This window comes from Neolamprologus brichardi, chromosome 6 (genome assembly GCF_056152115.1).
Source record: "Neolamprologus brichardi isolate AB-2024 chromosome 6, ASM5615211v1, whole genome shotgun sequence".
In the NCBI taxonomy this organism is placed as follows: Eukaryota; Metazoa; Chordata; class Actinopteri; order Cichliformes; family Cichlidae; genus Neolamprologus; species Neolamprologus brichardi.
In genome coordinates this window covers 7,441,112-7,464,044 of record NC_142109.1, presented here as the reverse complement: position 1 = coordinate 7,464,044, position 22,933 = coordinate 7,441,112, and the positions used below count along the sequence as shown (strand labels likewise).

Genomic DNA, 22,933 nt, shown 5'->3' with positions numbered 1-22,933 from the left:
TGGACAAACTGAGTGTGAAAAAGTCGAGGAAGGACAAGCATTCCAAGAAGAAATCGTCACCGACAGCAAACAAGAAAGTGCCGACATTGCTGAAAAGACTCTCGATGGATTACACAAAGAAAGAGACGAGTCAAACTGGTTCACCGGGAAGGAAGGAGAAGGACAAAGGGGGGCTGGAAAGAGTTGGAGAGAAAATAAAAAAGAAACTTTCCAAGGATGAGAAGAAAGACATTACCAGTCAGACAGACACTGTTCCTCTATCTGAGAAAAATAAGGCAAATGATCCAACACGTGAGGCAAAGGTGCCTAAAAAGAAACTCAATGAGATCATACGATCCATTCGTCCAGCTGCAAACAGATAACAACCGCCTCCAATCTGGCAGGAAGACGTGACAACTCTGTAAACAGGCCACAGGACAGTCAGGAAGATACACGTTTTTAATGGCATCACTCAGAGAGCAGATTATAATGGCAGAAAACGTGTTACAGCCATCAACGGTTCTTCTTTTAAACATGTCAGTTTCTCCCAAAATCAATATTAATCAGCTGCAATATTTTACTTGAAAGCTTTACTCACTTTACTCAGCAATAAAAACATTTGTGGATTATCATTCTGCTGACAAATGATGGGCTTCATCCCCCCCATAAATTACTACTGAATACTGTTACAATTTTAACCATTACAATGTCATTGCAAATTTAAGTTGTATATTTCTATGACAAACATTGTTTCCACTGAGCAGAGACAATTTACATTATGCAAACACAAGCAGCGAGTGGGAAAAAAAACAAAATAAAAACAACAACTTGCATCTCATTCTTATATCACCTTGGCTGTATATTAAAAAGAAACGCAACATTTGTAACCACATTTTTCACTGGCTGTAGATTTACAAGGCACGGCGCTCATTTTGACGAATAAAAGAAAATGAAAATTGTGCGTCATAACAGGCAATAACAGGGATTTAAAAACAACAACAACAACAATCCATATAGTAAAGGAGCTTGCAAAGAAAAGCGTCTGGACTTCTTTAAGTTACTTGAAAAAACAATCCATATAACATTTATGACAGGAACACCATCTACAAATGTTGGCAAGAAAAAAAAAAAAAAAAAGGTGCTGCTGATTGGACAAAAAGTGTAAGAAACCCCCTAAAATCGATTTAAATCTTTGAACTAGTTTAAAAATATCAAATCTGATTAATCTATAACTTTAATGTTACTAAACTACTTATTAATGCCCTTAGAGTGGCCATCGGGCCCCTGTCTGAAACTATATCTGCATACACAACAGCTGACTGTTTACTCAAAATAACAGGCCAATAAAATCCATCCTCCAGGACTTTACTGTTTACTTTTTAAATCAATCCACATTATAAAAGTCGTGTTTCTAGTATTTTATTCACACACACACACCTAGGCTCTATATCACAAAAACCTTTCTGTTCATGCAATTAAATAAACACCCCGAAATTTATTAAGGAGGACTTAGTGCACTAGTGGTAACAACTTGGATCACATTAACTTAAGCTAAGAGTAGCCAACAAACTAAAGCACAGAGCGCATTCTTTATGATTGCACATTTTCACACATTTACTCCACGGTCTGCTGTGTAGCTTTCCAGGTGTTGCTCTTCCATCACTGTTGTCCCTGAGGGAAAAAAACAACAACAAAAAAACAAAACAAAAAACTGCCGAGTCACTCATGTCTCAACAGGAAACTCTCACGTGTGTCTCCCGTGTTGTCCAAGTGATCCCAACAATGTGTACGGGTCTGTGCAGGGGAGGTGTTGATGGCGGGCTTGTGTTTAAATGAGAAGATCAAGCTGCTGTTATGCAGCTTCCAGCCAAAGAGTGTATCTCTTCTACCAGTAGCTGCAGAAACAGTAAACCCACAGCAGAGGTAAAACCCTTTATATATATATATATAAAAAAAAAAAGAAAGAAAAAAAAATCTACATAATCCTTGAAGAACCAGCTCAAGGCTCATTTTTGTGTACATACACAGATAAGTTCACTTAGATATGTATGTGTGCATGCCTCGAAATTTCTCAGCTGGTCTCAGTTAACCGGACTTGCAGGGATGTCCTCTGAGCTGGCACGGATGAGAGGCGCCCCGTTGCTCCTCTCTTTCGCCTTGGGGATACGAGACTTACCATTCTAGAGACAAAGGTGGAGAAACAGATAAGAGTGTGAGACAAAAGCTGAAAATGAGGTCAAAGGACCAGGAGGGTGAAAGGTTTAAAAATTATTAACAAAAAAAATCATGACAATGATAAGAAATAGGGATTAGATGCAACAGGGAGAATGTGAAAAATAGAGAGGGGGGAGGTAGGTGGGTTAGTCATATGAAAACTAGCAAAAAATAAAAAATAAAACCCACAAACAAACAAGCAGTTAGAAAGAGATGAATTTCATGTTCATACCCAAAGGAGCGTTTCCACGCGACCTGCCATGTTTCTAAATTGCAAATTTCAGCAGTTACCGCAAAGCAACAGACACACACGACCAAACAAATTGCAGATGTACACAGATGGTGCATTTATTCTTATTAGTCGTACAAAATTTAAAACAAAACAAAAAAGCCCAAAAGTCACGTAAAAAAACTTCCTGAATCGCTGGAACAACACCAAGGGACAAAAAAAAAAAAAAGTACGCCTATAATATAACAATCGGTTAAAACTTTGATTTAATTGAAATCTAAATGACAAGAGGTATAATTAGGATATATATGTATAAACACACACAATGCTATGCTCTTTGAGAGCGGTTACAGTTAACACGCTCTATTAAAGATGCAGCTTCCTTTCAGTGGCCCAAATGCCTCTCTTTGATCTTTATGTCCCCCCCCCCCAAAAAAACCAAAGACAATGTTTCTGTGAATTATTTCTCACTCAAGTATGCATGTGCACACTAACAAGATAACACACTCCTTGCAGCACTTCCTCTCTACCGAGAATGTATTCTTTGAACACACATGCCAGAGTAACGAGTCAGAGGAAATGTGGCAAGAAGCATGACCCGCTAACCACCAACACACATCTGGACTGGTTTAAACACTACCACAACATGAGCGTACACAAGCTACAAAACACATGGATTAATGAAGTGCACACAGGACACAAATGTTACGGTCAGCATAAACTAGAGTAATAGTTGCTTCAGGCAACAGGATAATTCCAGGCATTTGGGTAATTCCCAAATCTGCTTATAGCACAGGGCAGAGAGGTGATTTAACCTTATTGATTGGGATTTTGAGGAGCTATGTGAAGGTCACTCCTTGACCTTAGGTTAAAAAGTTGGCCTGGGAAATTTGGTGGCTGGATAAAAGTGCATATGCATGGAATTATATTTGTGGCCTTTATTCTGCATGAATGATGGGACACAGTGTGAACACAGATGTTTTGCGCATACACATTTTGTTGCTGCAACACCTCGCGCTACTAGCAACCAAATTTTGAACAGGTTAAGACAGAACTGAAGGTTCAAACCGTAATTCTAAGCTTTTAAGTTTGAGATATCGAGCTTAAATATTTACCATTTACCATTTAAATATTAACGACGGCAAATCAGAAACCTAAATGAGAGGAGTTTCTTACTAAGCAACAAACTTTGCGACGCAAAAATAAAGTCAGTGCCGAAGTGCCAAAAACTGCAGTTCTTCAAATGGACACTTGACGCCAATTCCAAGACAGTAAGTCCGCAAAGATTGGAAAAAAAAAAAAAAGCTGTGTTGGTGGACTTTTGAATGGAATAATCTAACAACTAGCATGACCTGCTGTGCAGTTAATTGAACCAATAGCCTGAAAGTCTGTCTAAAAGCATCGTAGCAACTTAAAATCTATCAGATTACATGTTTGCCTGTTTTATTTTTCAATTTTCTTTTAGTGTCCATGTTTAACAGATGTTGAGACAGAATTTCAGCATGATCAACAATTATTAAAATAATTTTAGGCGCTCCTATAAGACATCCAGTCAAAGACGCTTATTTCACTACTGACACACAGGAAAGCATATACAGTAATGTCCCTACTGGTGGCAGTTAATTAGCATGCTAAGTGGCTAATAAAGTGGCTATTTACAAAATACTTTATTTTATTGTATTTTTTTTTCACTGAATGATTATTTTGAACATGACTAATATAACAACAAAATACACTTTAAACAATAATGAGACAAAGAAAGGGTTGGTACAAACAGACTTAAAGGTAAACTCATTTGATCCTACCTCAATATACAATATACATGTATAATTACATACAATTATATAAGTCTACAAACAGATATCACGCATAAAAATCCTAATAATGATGAAGCTAAATGTTGGGTTTAATTGTGCCTGTCTGTAGAACAAATGAAATGTTTTGAATAAAAAAAAAGGGTCAACTCATATCTCAAATCAGGCAACAAAGTATGTATCTCATTTACAGTGACAGAGTTGTTTTTTCCTTTTTTCCCCTTCACAAAATACTTTAAGTGTCAATTTGCGAATTATGTTTGCGTCTTAATTTTTGAATTTTGTTTTTACACAGAAAAACTGCCTACAGCACTGTGTAGCTATTTAGGTAAATCTTTAGTTTTTCCAACATTTCGTGGAGTCAACTGAACAATGAACAAACTCAACATTTTTGCAGCCCTGTTGTTTCTGTCTTTAGCTCGCATTCCAACACTTTCATCGCTCTTTGGCTGTGTGCCTCTTTCTTTTTACCCACTTGTCAACTCTTCAGCTCTTGACCTCCTCCATCCACAGCATCACACAGCAGTGTGTACTCTCTCAACACGTGCGGTACACGTTCGAGCATGGGTTTAGATGTCGCATGTTTTCAGATTTAATACCAAAGTCGGCTTACATTTGACACAGTGAAACTAAAGGTTAATGCAAAGCAGTCGCAAACAAGACCCCACATAAATCATAGTTTAGTCTGATTTGGCCAGGTGCAAAGCGGACACACAAAAGAAGTGGGAGATTTCTGAATGATGGTGACGAGTCTGCAGCTGTGAGCTGAACAGAAACTAAATGTTAAACAGAAGGCCATTTGCTTTACCAGTTTCCACATTACTGACTCTGACACTGTCTGCCACAAATCCGCACAGGGAATTTAGTGGCAGGATTAAAGTGTGAGAAACAAGAACTGAAAGAAGGAAGCACACAACCAACAGATCCTAGATTTAAAAAAAAAAAAAAAAAAAAACATTGTAGAATATCAAAGTTTAAGTTATGGAACATTTGACACAAAGTCACTGTGTTGAATGAGTTCTGTGTTTTGGACCTCTGTTGGAGGTTTTCTCTGCATGTGTTTTTTCACACTAAAACTTTTTTCACACTAAAACCTTACTAAAAGAAATTCTACAAGTGCAGTGTTTGTTTACGCCTCAATAAATGCTGTGATGCGACCAATCACCATGAACTAAACCATCTCTTGGACCAGTCAACACTCTGATACTGCAGCGCAACAAAAAAGCAAAAAGCACATTTGTTTACAATCGCTCAGACAGACAAGAAGAACACAATAACTCACAAGTATGCAAGGTGCACATTAACGCCGTGCTTGCGACTTCTGGTGCACATCTAAAGACTAATACAATTTTCACATAATACAACCATAGACAAGCTCTCAGCTGAATATATGAAGAGAAAAAAAAACCCAGCACAAAGGCTTTGACTGGGGAAGTGAGCACTACAGTGAAGATACGTGGTTTTTCCTAATAGAAACTTCCCCAAAATATGCACCAAAAAAAAAGGAAAAGTAAGCCACAACAACAATAATACTAATAATAATTAAAAAGTTATCTTTCCGCAACCCAAGTTCTCAGTATAACTGAGTGGAGACAGTAATGTGAAGCACTTTACAGACTGTCCCTGCACGCTGCATTTACAGTTTTATGCAGCTGGCTCTGATCAAACTGCTTCTAACCTGTTGTTCAATTTTAACTGGAGGGAGATGTTGAGAGGTTCTGCAACATTTTACTTATAAGTAATTAATTAACGAGTCTTTTCAGCTCTTTGCAGTAAGAAGCACTGAAGTGACAATAAAAATAAAAACAAACAAAAACATCGGACACCTAACTGATCAGCCTGCCTGTGCAAAGACTAGCCGTGTCTGCTCTTCCCTGATTTGTGTCGCATGTTGCAGATTTGCCAGGTCTCACTGACAGATGGATGAAACTACTGGATGCAGTGTGTAAACTGTGTGTATATAGACTGAATACCTGGCACAAACTGGACGTTTTGCAGGCATGACATTCAGGAAATTAAACAACAAATATCTATCTATCTATATATATGGATATTAGGGGTGCAACGATACTCGTATCAATATTGAACCGTTCGATACAGTGCTTTCGGTTCGGTACACATATGTATTGAACAATACAAAATTTTAAATTTATTTTAACAACTTTTCTTCTGACGATGCTGTCTGTGTTGAGAGCTCAGTGGATCTGCGTTCGACTACTCCGCCTAGGCTGCACTGTCGAGCGCAGATCCACTGAGCGCAGCGCAAGCTAGCAAGACAGAAGCTAAGCTCGTTGCAACATGGCAAACTGAGCCTCCCCCACCCTCATTCAGATCTGGCGTTTGGAACTATCTTGGTTTTCATGTGATGTATGACCCTGAAGGTAAGCCCGTCATGGACAAAAGTAAAACAGTATGTTGGATGTGCCACGCAATGCTCAATTACATGAGTGGGAACTACTGCGTTAGCGCAGTTTGCTCGTTAACGTGTTGACGCTGTCCAGCCCCACGCACGGGACGATCCGCGGTAGCTCGTTAACGGAGATTTGCCGTGTTGTGGTGTTAACGTCATTTCAACGAGATTAACGCTGACAGCACTAGTGGGAACACAACGAATATGACTGCACATTTACGCCGACATCATCCTAGTGCAAAGACAAGTGGAAGCAGATAAAAACAACAAGCATGCTACAAACTTTACCCGAGTCATTTAGACAGCCGTTAGCACATGATTCTCCTCATGGGGACCTGATATGTTTAATATGCTGCTGAGAATATAGCCGAGAAGAAGCGTATAGTATAGCTTTTATTTTGGAAAGAGACATTTCTCTGTAATAAACTCTCTTTTCCAAAGATGAGTGATTTCTCGATCAGAGAGATTTATTTTTTTATTACTTTGTTTCAGCAACATTAAATTTAAAAACTGTACGTTTGATATTTATAATTTTAATAAATGACAAATTAAAAAGGCATGAACATTTTTTTGTATCGAAAAAATATCTAACCGTGACACCAAAGTATCGAAGCGAAAAATTTTGTGTATCGTTGCACCCCTAATGGATATATAGATAGATAGATAAAACAAAAAAACAACAACGAGCCACATTCAGCTATGCTGCTGTCGCACATCTCTCTCAAAATATTTAGATGGACAGATCATCTGACTACAGTCAGCATGATACCAAGTGGTCTAAAAATCATAGACAGTCCTTAGAGCATGTGCTTGTTTTGATTGTGATTGCTGTCATCGATTCCATTGCTCTCGGACAGTACCTCTTGCTCCACGGTGTGAAATTTAACTTCAGAGAAGCCTTTGTTCTTGTGCCTCTGAGACCAGTTGCAGCACAGGATCTCCTTGAAGGTCCTCCTCATGTCTTGGTCCCTGAAGCAGTAGATGATGGGGTTGACGAAGGAGTTGCACTCTGCCAGCACCAGACAGTATTTCTCGGGGACTAGCACCAAATTCTTGTCACAGTTCAGACCATCGAGCAGCAGCACAACCAGTGCGGGTGTCCAGCAGACCACAAAGCAGCCTAGAGTCAGGGGGGAGAAAGAAATTCTTTACAACTCTGTTAATTTCTAAGGGTAGGGGGAAGCATATGAGGGAACACACACACACAGATTAGCCAGTTCAGTAGTCTGTTCTGTATAATATCTGCAGACTTTGGTAGCATGCTCAGCACTAATATATGCAAAACTACCAGCTGCAAAAACAGTTAAAGGATGTGAGACCACACACTCAGGTGCATAGTGGCTTTATGTGTGTCTCAGAATGATAAAATGAGGAAATGTCCTCACTGTCTTGATGATGTTGCTCGCAGGTACAAATTGTCAGCAGTGTCATGTAGGCAGAAACAAGCAGTTTTCTGCTAACAAAACTATGCAGCTCCCTGTCAGGACATGCTCTGGCTTTTCCTCAACTTCCTTACATGCCAGAGAAACTGAATCCTGGCTGCTGAGTGACGGGACAAACACTTGTGGGGTTTTTTTTCGTTTTGTTTTTTTGGGGGAGGGGGGGGAGGGGTAAATTTGGAGGAATTTAATTGAAACCAAAATAAATCAGAATGAGACAGTGAGAGTAGAGCAGCAAAGGAGAAAGACTAGATTAGAAAATAAGAAGAAATCAGTACCAGGAAGAGAGGAGGTAATGTGTGTGTAAAGCCCACTTTTACAGGAACAGACAAGAAAAGAGACGAGCCTGCACGGGCCGAGAAGGCTGGCTGTGTTTGATCAAGATAAACGTTTCCCGGGAAACTTTATCCTCTGCAACTTTCTGCAACTAAACTTTCAGTAGAATTCAGTAGATGGCAATGGTTTGCACTGCGATCACTTAGTCACTTATAATTATGTACACTTCATAATTTTTTATCATCAATAGAATTTCCAGGCACAGCCATGGTTAGAGGGTTGTCTCAGGATCTCATCTCTGCCTTTCACAGATGCTGTTCTGTTGGCCATCAGGTGGTGACCTTCAGCTTGCACTGTGATAGTTTGCAGTTGATTGCAAAGTGATCAGGATGAGAATCTACACCTCCAAATCTGAAGCCGTGGTTCTCATCCGGAAATAGTTTGAATGCTCACTCCAAGTTGCTGCTTCAAGTATGTCAGTGTGTTGAGTGAAGCAGAGGACAGACTGGTGTCTACACTGTGACTGAGTTAAGGTCAGTGATTTTCAGCCTCGTCCGTTGCACACAGAGATTTTTTATATCGGGAGTGAATTAGCATCACATCGTTTGGAATGTTTTGGTTGGTTGTGAGTCCTTCACAACAAATGTTCAACACACACACACACACACACACACTTTTCTCAAAAGTAATTCAATGTATTTATATAGCGCCAAATCTCAACAACAGTCACCTTCAAGGCGTTTCATTTCATATTGTAAGGTAGACACTCTACAATATATATTACGGTAATTACTTGCCAGAGAGCAGTCTAATACTTGTTATTATTATTTTCATGTTAGTCCATAATGCATTATCTCATAATTACCAGTTAACAATACAAACCTTAGGCTACAGTGCAATGCACTGACACAAATCCCTGTCCTAATGAGCACACATGTAAGAGCTTTCTTTTAGTGTTTTCACAAAATAAGCAACACAAAGAAAATCTGAAAACCAGTTCAAAGATATTTTAAAGTGATCTCCATGGTGATTCTACTGTAGAAACATGAACAGGTAGAAATGGAGGATGCAGCCCGACTGCTCATCGCTGCTTTTTTTACCTGTTCAAAAGCAGTGAACAGGTAACAGGAACCGGCCTGGCTGCCGTGCTGAGGTCGGCACACGCTTTATCATCACTTTGGGTTCTTCAAAAGCTTTTCTGTTAGCGTGATGTTTTTAAATGAAGCTAAAAATGCAAAGTTATCTCCCAAACATAACTATGTATTGTATAACTATATGTATTGTGTGCACTCCCTTACCCAGGATCAAGGAGACTGTCTTCATCAGGTTCATCATGGTTTCTCTCTGTCTTGTCGTCGAAGTGTGCTGTGACATCTGCCTGCCCTTGTGCCTCACATAGAGAAAGATCCGGGTATATACGGCCACCATGATGGAGAAGGTCATCAAGTTAAGAACGGCCCAGAATATCAGGAAGCTGCGGTGGTACAGCGGTGCCATGGTGGAGCATTCACTTAGATGGCACGTGCAGTTCCAACCCATTTGGGGAACGAGGCCCATGATTACTGCCACCAGCCAAATTAACAGCATGATTATGAAAACACGCCGAGTGCTCATGCTGCTGTGTAGCTGGACATTGAAGATAGTCTGGTGGCGCTCCACAGCCACGAATAGGAGGTTGAGGACCGAGGCTGTCAGGCTGGTATTTATCAACCCCTGACGAGTAAACCACTGGTTCGGTGATAGCTTTATAGTCCAGGGACCAGTATGAAACATCATGTGGAGATATGCAAAACCTAGGAGGAGGAAAGTGAGGAGATCTTTTAAACAGAGGTAAACTATTTACACTGTTACATTCTGAGTCGAGTCTATTGTTGTTACCAGAGCAGGACAACCTTTGGAATGTCTTTACATGAAATATGAGGATGTCAGAGACTCATCGCAGTAACACGCTATCGCTGTGATCAGTACAAACTTAGAAATAGTCAGGAGTACTATTAAATCAAACTCAAAAGGTTGCCTGACTGTTTAAGAGATCACTGTTGCTTTTCAATGGAAACAACTGTGAGAATGTGTTTCTATTTTGCTCTACTTTCTCTTTGTGAAGGGTTTTCTGTGAACTTAAGTTATTTCACAAATGGTTTTACAAAAATAAATGGAAAAACATTTACCTGCAAAAAGGTCTGCCAAAGCCATATTACCCAACAAGTAGTAGATGGGAAAGTGAAACCGTCTGTTTTTGAAAATGGCCGCTACTACCAGAAAGTTGGAAAAAATGACAATGAAGCAAACAATCAAGCCCAGCGTGACAATAAGAACGTCACGCTTTTTCCATTTAGTATTAATGGCTTTTCCACTGTTGTTGTAGAAAAAGTCAATGGTCTCATTGTCATGGCAGGTACCGGTTATGTTACCCATCCTGAGGCGTGAGCGGGGTGTGGGATGAGAAAAACGTTGATGAGTAGAAAGAGTAGGGTGGTGTTGCAGACGCAGAGTAGAAGGAGGAGGATTAGGGCACCACTGACACTCGCCACATTTGGAGGTTTGGAGATCGGCATGCCATTAGCTGTGCAGGTGAGGACGGGAGTTATCCAGACGTCTGAGAGCCTGGGGACTTCTCTGGATGCTGGATGCACATCTACATTCTGGAGAAAAAGTAGTAAGTTTGAGCAAACATTAAATTATGCATAACACTTCAAAATCAGTGATAAGCATTTATTAACAAACTACAGAAACTGGTGATAGTGAAAGCCACTAATGATATACAACAAAGACATAGCAAATATTTAACTTACAATTTTTAGCATTTAGAGAATAAACATTTAAAATAATATAGTTTGACAAGATTAAGGTAAAAAGGAAGTAAAGCAATATTCGGATGACAAAATAACCAAGTCTTTACCAGGTCTAAAGATGAGGTAAATACTAAGTAGACCTTATAACTTAAAGTCATGATTTGCCATTTTACTTTATTAGTTTCTCACATCACAGTGTAGGAATTTCTTTACATGGTTGTTTCAGTTCATTGCAGCTTGCAGGCAGTCATTTCCGATCTCTCCCGGTCAGGTTGAGTTCTGGACTTTGACTGAACCATTGCGACACCTTGATTCTTTTTTCCTTTTCCAACAAAAGTAACCGGCTGTGCTTGGGATCATTGTGCTATTGCATCACTCAGTGTTGGCTGTCATATGACCTCACATTTGGCTCTAGAATACTTTGGTATACTGATGAGTACGTGGTCAACTCAGGAACTGCAAGGTGCCAAAAAAAAAAAAAAATCAACACAACTCCACCACCACCACGTTTGAGCAAATACATGTTTGGTTTTTATCCAAATGTGGTGCTGTGCATTATGGCCAAACTACTTTACCTTGGTCTGCTCTGCCCAAAGGACATAATTATAGATGTACTGCATCATCGATTTTAACAGGGGCATTTTACTATAGCTATAAATCAGACTATTACTGGAAAACAGTGACAAATATAATGTTTATCATGCAAAATAGCTGTGGCTTTTGTCTCTTGTAGCTTATCCCGGTGCTGCTGTCCATCACGGGTCAAGCTCAAATTACAGTCAGAACATCTATGCATGTGCGCTGTCTTAACAGAGTCAAACACAAGTGCGAACAAACCATTTCTAGTCACCCTTGTACATAGATATACAGCACTATAGCGGTAAAAGCACTGGATTCCCCCCCCCCCCAGGTTGGGGTTAAATCTCCAGAAAAGCTTTTTGTATCTAGTGGCCAAACAAAACGTGATACCTAATATGGAATGGAAAGGTATCAATAACTAATTCATTAAAATCACCTAAATAAACTAAACACCCCTACTGAGCGTTTAAAGAAAAGAAAACATCCTGCTTTTTACCGTTATATTCTTTCACAGTGAAAAGGTAGGGCAGCAAGTTCAAACTGACTTTGCACCAATATAAATGAGCCCTTTATTAACGCCACTAACCTTCATCAAACCTATGTACTGAAGGCAGCATCTAAATAGATTGTCCTGACATGTGACTTTCCAATATTATCAAAAATACAGAGGCTCTTCTTCCTGTTAAACTAATGCAGACATGCTGACATGACTTATTACAATGCACTACAAAGCATGCACTCAGAGGGCAGTTTCCGAACACACACTTATTTTATAATCCTAGAATGATAACGCCGTTCCCAAACAGGGCTAAGCTGCGATAATAAAGTTGACCCAGCCAACAAAGATAAAGCAGTATGCAAGATTTGCCCCCACGCAAGCTGTGGATAAACAGGTCACCTCCCCTTTCAGTCCTCTGATGCTTCAGTGTCGCGCTGCAGAAAATATGTTTGAGTGCACAGCAACTATTTGCCTGTTCAATTAAACTGAAATCAATTTACATTATCAGAGAATTGCTGGAAGCGAGTCACATCATTTTTTTGTTGTTGTTCAGAACATCTCAGACTACGTGCACGTTTAATCAGCATCGTTGAAATACGTGAGTGACATTTCTTGCATCAACTATCTGATTAATCAACTTATCTAACGCATCCTTAGCTACTGAGCTGTCTCCAGCAGGTAAGCTTTAAGGTTAAGGTTTGAAGCCCCAACGAAAGGTTATTAGCTTTTTTTGGCAAAAAATAGAAATAAGGATCTATACATTTACCACAGAATCACATCGTAAGTAACTTTGCCCTGTACAAGCCAGAAAACCTTGATTTGTAAGAAAAGCAACGTTATACACTACGTTCATATACTACGACTGAGTAACTCCTATCTGACATGTCACAACAAGAACAGGCAAGGCTTTAAATGATTGTAACTGAAACCAAACACAGCCCAGATCAAAACACAGCTTTAATCTGACTGACTTTAATCCCCTATTTATGGTAAACTTGCACATGCTGCACAGTGTGCTCTTATTGTTGAGTCAGCAGCACAACCTCGCAGTCTCCACTCTCCTGTGAAACGCAGCACTGCACGACAACACTGCAGTGCCGTCAGTTCCAAGTTCAACTCTCCCAACAATGGAAACAGCAGAGCTGCTCCCTGCAGAAGAGACACACCTCACAATTACACAATCCAGCTATGTAACTCAATCTTAATCCAAACACGCACCACACACACACACACACACCCTTAGTGACCCGCTCTCCTACCAAGGATGTGTGGAAAGAAATGCCAAATTAAAAATGTGAGAAATGCAGCGGGAGTGCAAACTTCCACAGGTTGGAAATGAAGTGATGGATGAGACCACTGCAGGAAAGAGGGTTCGATTTTTGATCGAGGCAACAAATTAAAACAAGTGAGGAAATTAAAAAAGAAAAAGAAAAAAAAGCCCTTCCACATTCTATCCCCGTGGTGACAGAATGTGGAAGGATCCAAATGGTTAAAAGTAGTGACAGTGATGTGCATGGGAATGTGTCTGAAACTCACCGAACAACATCACAAATTTGTGGCGAGCAACAGGAAGGTGAGAAGGATGCTATTCCCCTTATGAATGCAATACTACCTCGACTACATAAGGCCAGCAGCTGCAGCTTTAAAAAAAAGTTCTCGTTGTTGGATTTGTGTTTTAAAGTCATACTTTAATTTTACCCATTGTACTAAGTGGACAAGTCCACTCCTTATTCTAAATGCATAATCACACTGGCCAACTCTGTTTGTAAAAAGCCCAACATTAGTCTGCAAATGATAACGAAATGTTTACATGTGCATTGAGCCAAAGATATGAATAAAAAGATGAGCTCTTAAGTCATAATTAGATGTCCAACTGCCATTTAAGTTTGACCTGCAAACATACATTGATTTCAGAAGGCACCTTCAACCACTACGGCTGACAGTTCTGCGAATTTGTATTTTCCTATTTCAAAAAGGCACAAAACCACAAAGCTTCAGTGCAAAGTGCATCTTGAGCTGCACTAAGCAGCTGCTGTCACAGGATGTGCCACAACTGAAGTGCTCATCGCATTTTCTGCACCGTTTTAGGCACAACAGACATGCTGCTATGTGACCAAGGTTATACAGAGCACACACAAAGTAAGTGACTAGTCAGTAAGAAGTTACTGAATAGTCTGCCTCAAGTTGGCGAGAGTGAATATCTGGTAGACAAATAATAAAAATAAAGACTTGCTGCCTAAAAGGAAACTGACAGCATTTTCAGAATTAGGTAACTGTTAAAAAAAAAATACCACTAAGTTGATATAACTTCTGTACTGTAAAAGTGAAGCTAAAGGCACACTGCTAATGCTCACCAACAAATCTTGTTGTCTCATCTGATGTAAAGTGTAAAAATAAGATTTAACACTTTTGTATGTAGGACAATTTAATGGCCAGACTTTTTGTGTCATTTCCCAAAATATCAAACTGATGCACTAATAAGAGCTTGCTACTCACACAAATTGAGAAATAATACTAAATCTGTTGCAGCAACTCTGGTCTAGGTTGTAGACGGGTACATAAAGGTTAGCTCAACACAACGTTAGCTGGCTCAGCAAAGTCTAAAACCCTGGTTGGAGATAACATGCAACGGCGGATATCAACATCAACTTCATCTTATAAGCTGGGATTTCCTCTTCAGACAGTCTGCGTGTTCAAATTTTTAAAAAAAGTTATCAGATGATGATGGGGAAAATGGTGATAATAGAAATGGTGAAATTTACTGGAAACTGCAACACTGTCATATCTTGTAAGACAGGAAGTTAATGCTGCAAAATATTACTTAGATTTGTTAAAAATATAAACTTTTTAAAACTGGTACTTTTACTGTAGCATGCATGCTCAGTGCTGGTTGTTTCATAAGCTGCTGACTGCACATTAGAGCGCTGAAACATCAAACAGAATACATTTAAACAGTAAGTGTTACTATCCCGCAGTCCAATAACGGACATGTGACAAAGGCTTTAGCTTTTAGACACTTTTTGCATCACCAGCTGAATACATGCAAATCCCATTGACGACAGGATGCAGTTTCCCCTTTTTAAACTTTACAGCTGGGCTTTATTTGTGACGGTAACAGCTTAACACCATACAGATATAAAACGTATTCTCCGAGCAAAGGATCTATATTCCACTATAAAATAAGGAGTGAAAGCGTGGTGCTTCCAGACAATTTCAACTGAAACTCTGGACATAACCTGTTGGGAAGTATGCGTTACCATGGCGATTTAGGCAGATAAAGAGAGAGTCACGTTCATGACACAAAACTGACTTTAAGTTCAACATAGCTCACTAACTCAAACTCGCTTTGTATTTTTCTCGGTTTCTCCTAAATGTTGATTCAAATGACAGTCGGCATAATTTTTGAGTCATCAACCATTAGAGTACAATTCAAATGTTACTCAACAAACCTGCCAATGAAAACAGTACGTTTTTCAAAAATAAAAAACTTAAAATGTACTGTTCCAAATTATTACGCACACAGAGTTTTGAAACATTTTATAGGTTGTAGAGAATTAAAAATGGTCATTTGTTGAATTTGCAGCATTAGTAGATCAATTTTACTGAAATCAAAAACTATTTCAATCAAAAACATCTTAACAGGTCAAGTTACATATTAACATAGGACCCCTTATTTGATAGCAGTTTTACAATTCTTGCATCCATGGAACTTGTAAGTTTTTGGAAAGTTTCTACTTGAATGTCTTTGCAGGATGTCAGAATAGCCTCTGCTGTTTGGATGTGAACTGCCTCCCACACTCAAATTGTTTTTGAGGATGCTCCAAAGGTTCTCAATAGGGTTGAGTTCAGGGAAGACTGGGGGCCACACCATGAGCTTCTCTCTTTTTATGCCAATAGCAGCCAATGATGCAGAGGTATTCCTTGTAGCATAAGATGGTGCATTGTCTTGCATGAAGATGGTTTTGTTGCAGAAGGCACAGTTCTTCTCTTTCTACCATGGAAGAAGGTGGTCAGTCAGAAACTACACATACTTTGCAGAGGTCATTTTCACACCTTCAGGGACCCTAAAGGGGCCGACCAGCTCTCTCCCCGTGATTCCGGCTCAAAACATGACTCCACCACCTCCTTGCTGACGTTGCAGCCTTGTTGAGACATGGTGGCCGTCCACCAACCATCCACCACTGCATCCATCTGGACCATCCAGGGTTGCACTGCACTCATCAGTGTAGAAGACTGTTTGAAAATTAGTCTTCTTGTAGTTCGGGGCCCACTGCAGCTGTTTCAGCTTGTGAGCATTGGTTAGGGGTGGCCAAATATAAGGTTTATGCACAACTGCAAGTCTCTGGAGGATCCTACACCTTGATGTTTGCAGGGCTCCAGAGGCACCAGCAGCTTCAAATATGTGTTTGCTGCTTTGTAATGGCCTTTTAGTTACTTAATCTGACGTATTTGTCTGGCAGAAACCTTCATCATTGTCCCTTTATCTGCACGAACCCATGTGTGCTCTGACTCAGCCACAAATCTCTGAACATTATAGTGATCACACTTAAGTTTTTGTGAAATATCTAAGGTTTTCATTACGTGTCCAAGGCATTCAACTATTTCACCTTTTTCAGCAGCAGAGAGATCCTTTTTCTTTCCTATATTGCTTGAAAATGGTGGTCTGCTTAATAATGTGGAACATCCTTCTTTAGTAGTTTTTCCTTTAATTGGGCTCACCTGGCAAACTAATTATCATAGTTGTCCGAGATTGATTTCAATCATCCAAAGAGCTCTGAGACATAATTCCATCCATGGGTTTATTTGAACAACAACGTATTTAATCTTTATGACACTTAAACACAATTTGCATAATAATTTGGAACGTGGTGTAAAGGTGAACACTGCAGTCGGCTAATGATCAAAGCAATAACAAGAAGGTTCTTGTTCCTACTGTTAGCCAGCAACCTCCAGCAACTACTTGGCAACCGGTCAGGGAATACATATTGTCCCATGTGGTCATTAAGGCTTTTTTTTAAAAAAACATTTTAAAATATATACTCAGTAATGGTACTTATTCACACATGACTACTTTTGTCCTTTTATGTCAAACTTCTGGATGAATGTTCAAGAATGTAAAAATTAGGGGTGGGAATTTAATGCATTAATTGTGATTAATTTGAAAAAAAACATTGTGTGAAAAAATTAACATATTTAATCTCACTTTGCATTTCAAGCAAAGGGGAACTTTTGTTGATGCATGATTTCCTGGTATACTGATTACAGTGATACAGTGATACAGCTACAAAAAAAACAGAAGAATCAGAAGAAAGCGTGTTGCTAGGACTGAACGAAGGCAAATTTCATTTCTACAGTCTATCTGACAGAAGCCTTGATAAAAGCGTGGTTTTGTGCAAACAGAGTTTGCATGCCACTGAAGCACTTTAACTTTATGGTACCATCTAAATGCAACACATGTTGCAGCGAGCACAGAAACTGTGGGAGCTGTTAGAGTTTGAGTACCAACAAAAGTTGTTGGCAGGCCAAACTTGATGAAATGACTGGCTTCAGGACCAAAATTATTAAGTCAACATCAGACAAACTTACAAATTCTCTGGACTGTAGACTAGTATCAGGGGTAAAAGACAGGTGGTTAGAAAGTGTGCTACTGATTTAGATGAGCCCTGTGTAAGAGGGCTCTGAGTTTGTACAGAGCAGAATCCACCATCAGCGAGACAGACTGCCCGCTGTAGTGGTGGTCCAGTCGAGCAGGGACCTACCCACAGATGTCTGTCCTGTACAAGTATTTGGTTAGTCCTGCCACTTCTGTCCCATGTGAGAGACTGTTCTCACTTGCAAAATACATAGTAACAAAAAAGAGATCTGCCTTGAGCTCTGAAAATGTGAACAGGCTAGTTTGTCTAAATAACTGGCTGAAAGAGACAGACAATAAATAAGCATGGAGGTATTGTGAGTTCAATGAGTTTGTTATTTTTTGCACTAAAGTGTTTGATGATCACACTGTTTTACTTAATTTACAAAAGAATGCTGGCTAAGGTTACTCAGAGTTTAAAGGTGAAGCTGGTCAAATAACCTTTTATGTTTCTGCCTTATTTTTTAAGAAAATAAAAATGCACTTTATGTTGAAATTTTTATTATTATTATTATTATTACTACTACATAAAGATAATACCATTATAAAAATGATAAACACTACAAAAATAAAGTATTATTACAGGCTCAATCTAAAGACCAAAAGTGAAACTTGGTCAGCTTAAGTCGAGCTTAAGCTGTAACAGCAGCTACAGTTCTGAACACAAAAATCGTTAGGCATACAAGTACGTATGCTAAACAAATACTTGACATGTGAAAAGAAGAAAGAAGCTGATGTAAGGAAGTTGTGGGTTACAGTCTCATACCCTCCCCCTCCATTCACACATACATTTAGCAGTTTCCCCTTCCCACATTTTCTGTTGTCTTAGTGGGTTTACAACTGATACTTGTGACCTGAACACACAAGTTCACGACAACAAACCAGCTTGCATCAGAACAAAGACCAACCGTCTGTCACCACCAGCTAACATTCAATTATAGCATTTCCTGCACGCCTAATTAAGACTTTTGCGCATTCCTCTAAACTTGACCACTGTGTGTGTGTGTGTGTGTGTGTGTGTGTGTGTGTATGTGTGTGTGTGTTCTACCAGACTGCATGCATGTATGCAGCCTGTGCGTTTTCATGCATCGTGTGTCTGTGTTTGTGCGTGAAAGGACTCGACGGGATCAGTAAACACCGGTTTGAATGGAAACTGGTCATTACCAGGGGAGCCACACCCAAGGCCTTTTCTCCCTCCTCCCCTCAGTGTTGCTCTCTTTCTCCCTAAAGAAAGAGTCTTAGCTTATTGACTTCAGCCAGCCTTTCTTTAGAATAGGAAACAGTACTAGGAAATGCATGCACCTCCCACAATAGCTGAAACCAATACGACGGTGTAGGCAGACACAATTGATTGTGTTTGTGACCTCTGATTCCAGGTAAAACTGAGATTGTACTTCTCTCCACAGGACCCCCTCTCTTCTACTGTGAAGTATTGACACCACTCACCATGTGTCACCTGTATGGAGATTACCTTTAGCCCTTTAATCACCCAGACACACGCACACAACTGCTCGTTTCTCCTCATATGACTGATCCGGTCTTTGTTTCACTTTTAAAACTTAAGTTGGTTTTTTTTACCCCCCCCCCCCCTCCCCCTCCCCTTTAACCCTTGTTTTTCTTTGAATCTTCATTCCCATAATTAGCATTTTCCTGTAATCTTATTTTTATCTTATCTTGTAATAAAGACGGAGGACATGCACTGCTGCTGATATGCATAAATAGTGAAATGAGTAACCCTGGAGACTGGGTCAGGAATGTCATTTAAAATGTATATATAAGTTTGAGGTGGTGTGTGTTTACTGCATGTTTAAGACTGGGATTCAATAGGTTTGTTTCTTTTGGTGTTTTTTTTTTTTACTTGTGAAAAACATGCTTTCGATGCAGTGATCATTAGCATTTCACCTCAGCTGACAGTCCAGGCGTAATAAAGCGCTTAGAGTGCTTGAGTAGAGTAGAAAAGCACTACACAAGAACCAGTCCATTTAACATTCACAAATTAAGGTTTGTCCTGTCACGTCTTTCATATGAACACTGACACAGCCGTTCAAACTCAGTACAAAAGCAAATCAGTGCTTTTTCTATACCTCTGAATTGAATAATGTGAACAGCCCTCCCTCCAAAATAACTTAATCAAACTAAACACGAAAAAAAAACAAAGGTTTAATACTTTCTGACATCTTGTTAGAGTGTACAAATGAGCGATGGATCAGAAAATAAGCAGACCAGAGATGTTAACTTTATGGTGGTTTATGAAGAAGAGGCACAGACACAGTTTTACTTTGTCTCAATACTCTGGTCCTAAAGTGAACTACACTGAGCTAAAGAAAATGCGTGGAAGCAACAATATGATTTGTCACAAGTGGCATTAGTCTTATTATTTTTTCCCCCGTATAAAAATCTGCATGTTCAAGCTTTTCATATGCAGATTTGCTGCTTTCGCTTTTTGGGACTTACTGTAAACTCGACACTAACTCTGTGAAGTGAACACGCTGTAACACTGTGTCCACAGACGGAACAGTTTAACTTTATTGCAGGGCTGTTTTTCTGTAGGCGACACCTGTGCTGTAAATATGCGTTCAGGATAACTGGCGTTTTTTTTCCTTTTCTATTTGCATGTACAGTGTGCTGTGTAGACATCCGGGAAAATAAAGGCAGAGGGAAGAAAATGGTTGTTTTACTTTGGAAGAAAGTTAACACTGCCCTCGTAGTAAGCGTGGCAAAACTGCTTAGCTGCATTAAAAAGAAAAAAGGGAACGGTTGCTTCTCCGTAAGGTAATGAGCTCCAGACTTCCGCGCAGATACCTCCGCACGCTCACGGGAGTCGCGACCTCAGGGAGGAAACAATGAAGCACCGTACAAACATTTCTCTTCTCCCCGGGCGCGCATTTCAAACTCGTCGCCCTCCGCTGATTTTTTTTTTTTTTTTTTTTTAAATACAGAAGAAGTGTGAATGTGGAGCGGGAGACGAGTTTGAACTCACCTTTAGTCGTCTGTGAACGCCTCCAGCAGGTATAGTTATCCAGGTTAGATCTTTGCTTGTTTTCGCACCTGAGAACTCCTCCCCAGCTCACAAAGCAAAAGTGAAAAAAAGGAAAAACCCCACAAAAACAGACGGCCGAAAAAACTACTATGATATGTTTTTTTTCTGTTTCTATCGAGGCTCAAGTCCACTTTTTACTTTTGAGTCCCACAAAGTTAAATACGCTCGGTCTTCTGCGTCACCTTTACTCGAACTTTTGTTTCGCTTCCGGTGGGCTTAGCACTTGTTACCTGTGCGCAGTAACTCTCAGTCCCAGGAGGCGTACACAGGGCGCGGCAGCCGCTCCCTCGTTTGTTCCAACTCGTTCTACTAAACGAGCAGCTTGGAGCTTTTTGGTCGTTCCTTCCGCCAACCTGCGCGTTTTTGGTATCCACCCTGTTTGGCTGGCGGTGGGGCATGTCAGCCAATGAGAGCGGAGCGTCAGAGTGATTGACAGAGTGGGCAAGGACACTACTCAGGCGGCAGATAAAAACCAGGGATGTGAAGCTAATTTTACATCATAATACCCGAGATATCTTCATATAAGAAAAACAACTGCAATGTGTAAAATTACACAAGTTCAGGTAGCTTGTTCATAATGTTTTTTCTATAGTAGAACATTTGCAGAAACGTTTCTGGCATAATTTATCAATAGAAAAACCTATGAAACGTACGACAGAAACAGTTAAAAGTTTAAATTCTATGCCCTCTTTCACATTAATAATAATAATAATAATAATAATAATAATAAAAGCAAAGCTTTTCAGTGGGCCACATTGTAGTCTCTGCTGAGCTGATTTTGGCACCTGGGCCTTATGTTTGACACCCCTGATATAAACTAAAGTAGCAGGTGAACTGTAAAAGATCACGTGGAGTGTAGTGAGCTTTAAGGGTGGATGTGTCTGTCACATCTGATGTATTGTAGTAGCAAAGGCTCAAAATATTAAAGCTGTGTAAACCTCAGTCAATCTTTGCAACCAAGACAGCTGAGTTCCTCTGATTTTTTTTCTTCCTTTGTGAATTAGTTTATTATTTTTGATCTTTCTCAATTACTTTGTTGATCAGTTTCAATTCAGTTTTTTTTTCATTTGTTCCAACAGGACAAAATGCACACTGTGAAAGAGAGCCAGAGATTAATAATAACTAATGATTACACGCAGAGTGGTGTATAAACACATAGAGAGTGAATAGAGGTGAGTGAAGAAGAAGAAATGGGATCATGGGATCGAGCCTCTAGCAGCCTGGGCCTGCGAGTGTATATGAAGGGTAAAATATATTAATTAATGTTAATTAATGTTCAATTGTATTTTGAAATATATTTTGAAATGTATTTCAAAATATATTTCAAAATACATTTTTTTTACCGTATGGGAAGTCATATGCATGTTGTTGTATATTTACTCAGTCTCAAATCTATAATTGCAAATTAGGCCAAAGTGGAAGTGACAAAAAAACTGCAGTTCCTCTGATGACCACTTGAGGCTGGCTCCAAAAGAACACCCTAAAAAGGCCCCCAAAGTATTTGGTGCTAATTTCTACTTCTTAAAAACCATACAGGATGGGATTTTTTTAAGAGCTCACCTTTTTAATGCTTACCAAGGCTTAACATTTGTGTGCTGGCCACTTTGATTGACTACTTTGACTTGCAGTGTCTGCTAGGCCTCACCTTTATAATTGAGCTGGAACTCTCGCTTGTGTTTGTGATATTGGTCCAGGAAGTTGGTGCTTTAGTTTTGGTGAGTGAAATTCCAGGAATTGCTGTTAGTTAACACTAATTAGCAGGTGTGTGTTGCAGTGTGTGTGTCGCACCCATACAATATATGGATGTCGACCGCTACATCCATATATTGCTAGTGTTACATGCTAGGGTTAGCTAAAAACATAGCACTCGAGCTCTTTGAAAGTAGAAGTGTTTAAATTTCTGGTTTTTGAAACCCTTCAAAATATGGAGTACAAAACCACTGGATGATGTCACAGGTCTACGTTCATGTTTCATATCTGCAAAACCTTGAGGCCTCAAAATGAGGCTTTTAGTAGCGCTTTTTTATACA

General features: G+C 39.6%; 1 protein-coding gene across 2 annotated transcripts; it reads right to left on the bottom strand.

Annotated features, from left to right (window-relative positions):
* Positions 1-431: 431 nt before the first annotated feature.
* LOC102779505 (lysophosphatidic acid receptor 2-like) lies at positions 432-21,203 on the bottom strand. Of its 2 annotated transcripts, XM_087841573.1 has the most exons (6): positions 20,844-21,203; positions 10,530-11,003; positions 9,660-10,154; positions 7,507-7,766; positions 2,040-2,159; positions 433-1,874 (listed from the first exon to the last, which is right to left on the bottom strand). In XM_087841573.1, the coding sequence occupies exons 2-5, from the start codon at positions 10,774-10,776 to the stop codon at positions 2,061-2,063; spliced, it is 1,101 nt and encodes a 366-aa protein (XP_087697699.1). In that variant the 5' UTR covers positions 10,777-11,003; positions 20,844-21,203; the 3' UTR covers positions 433-1,874; positions 2,040-2,060. The 2 variants fall into 2 exon arrangements, with proteins under 2 accessions (XP_006804447.2, XP_087697699.1); XM_006804384.3 differs by having other exon boundaries at positions 432-2,159.
* Positions 21,204-22,933: the final 1,730 nt, after the last annotated feature.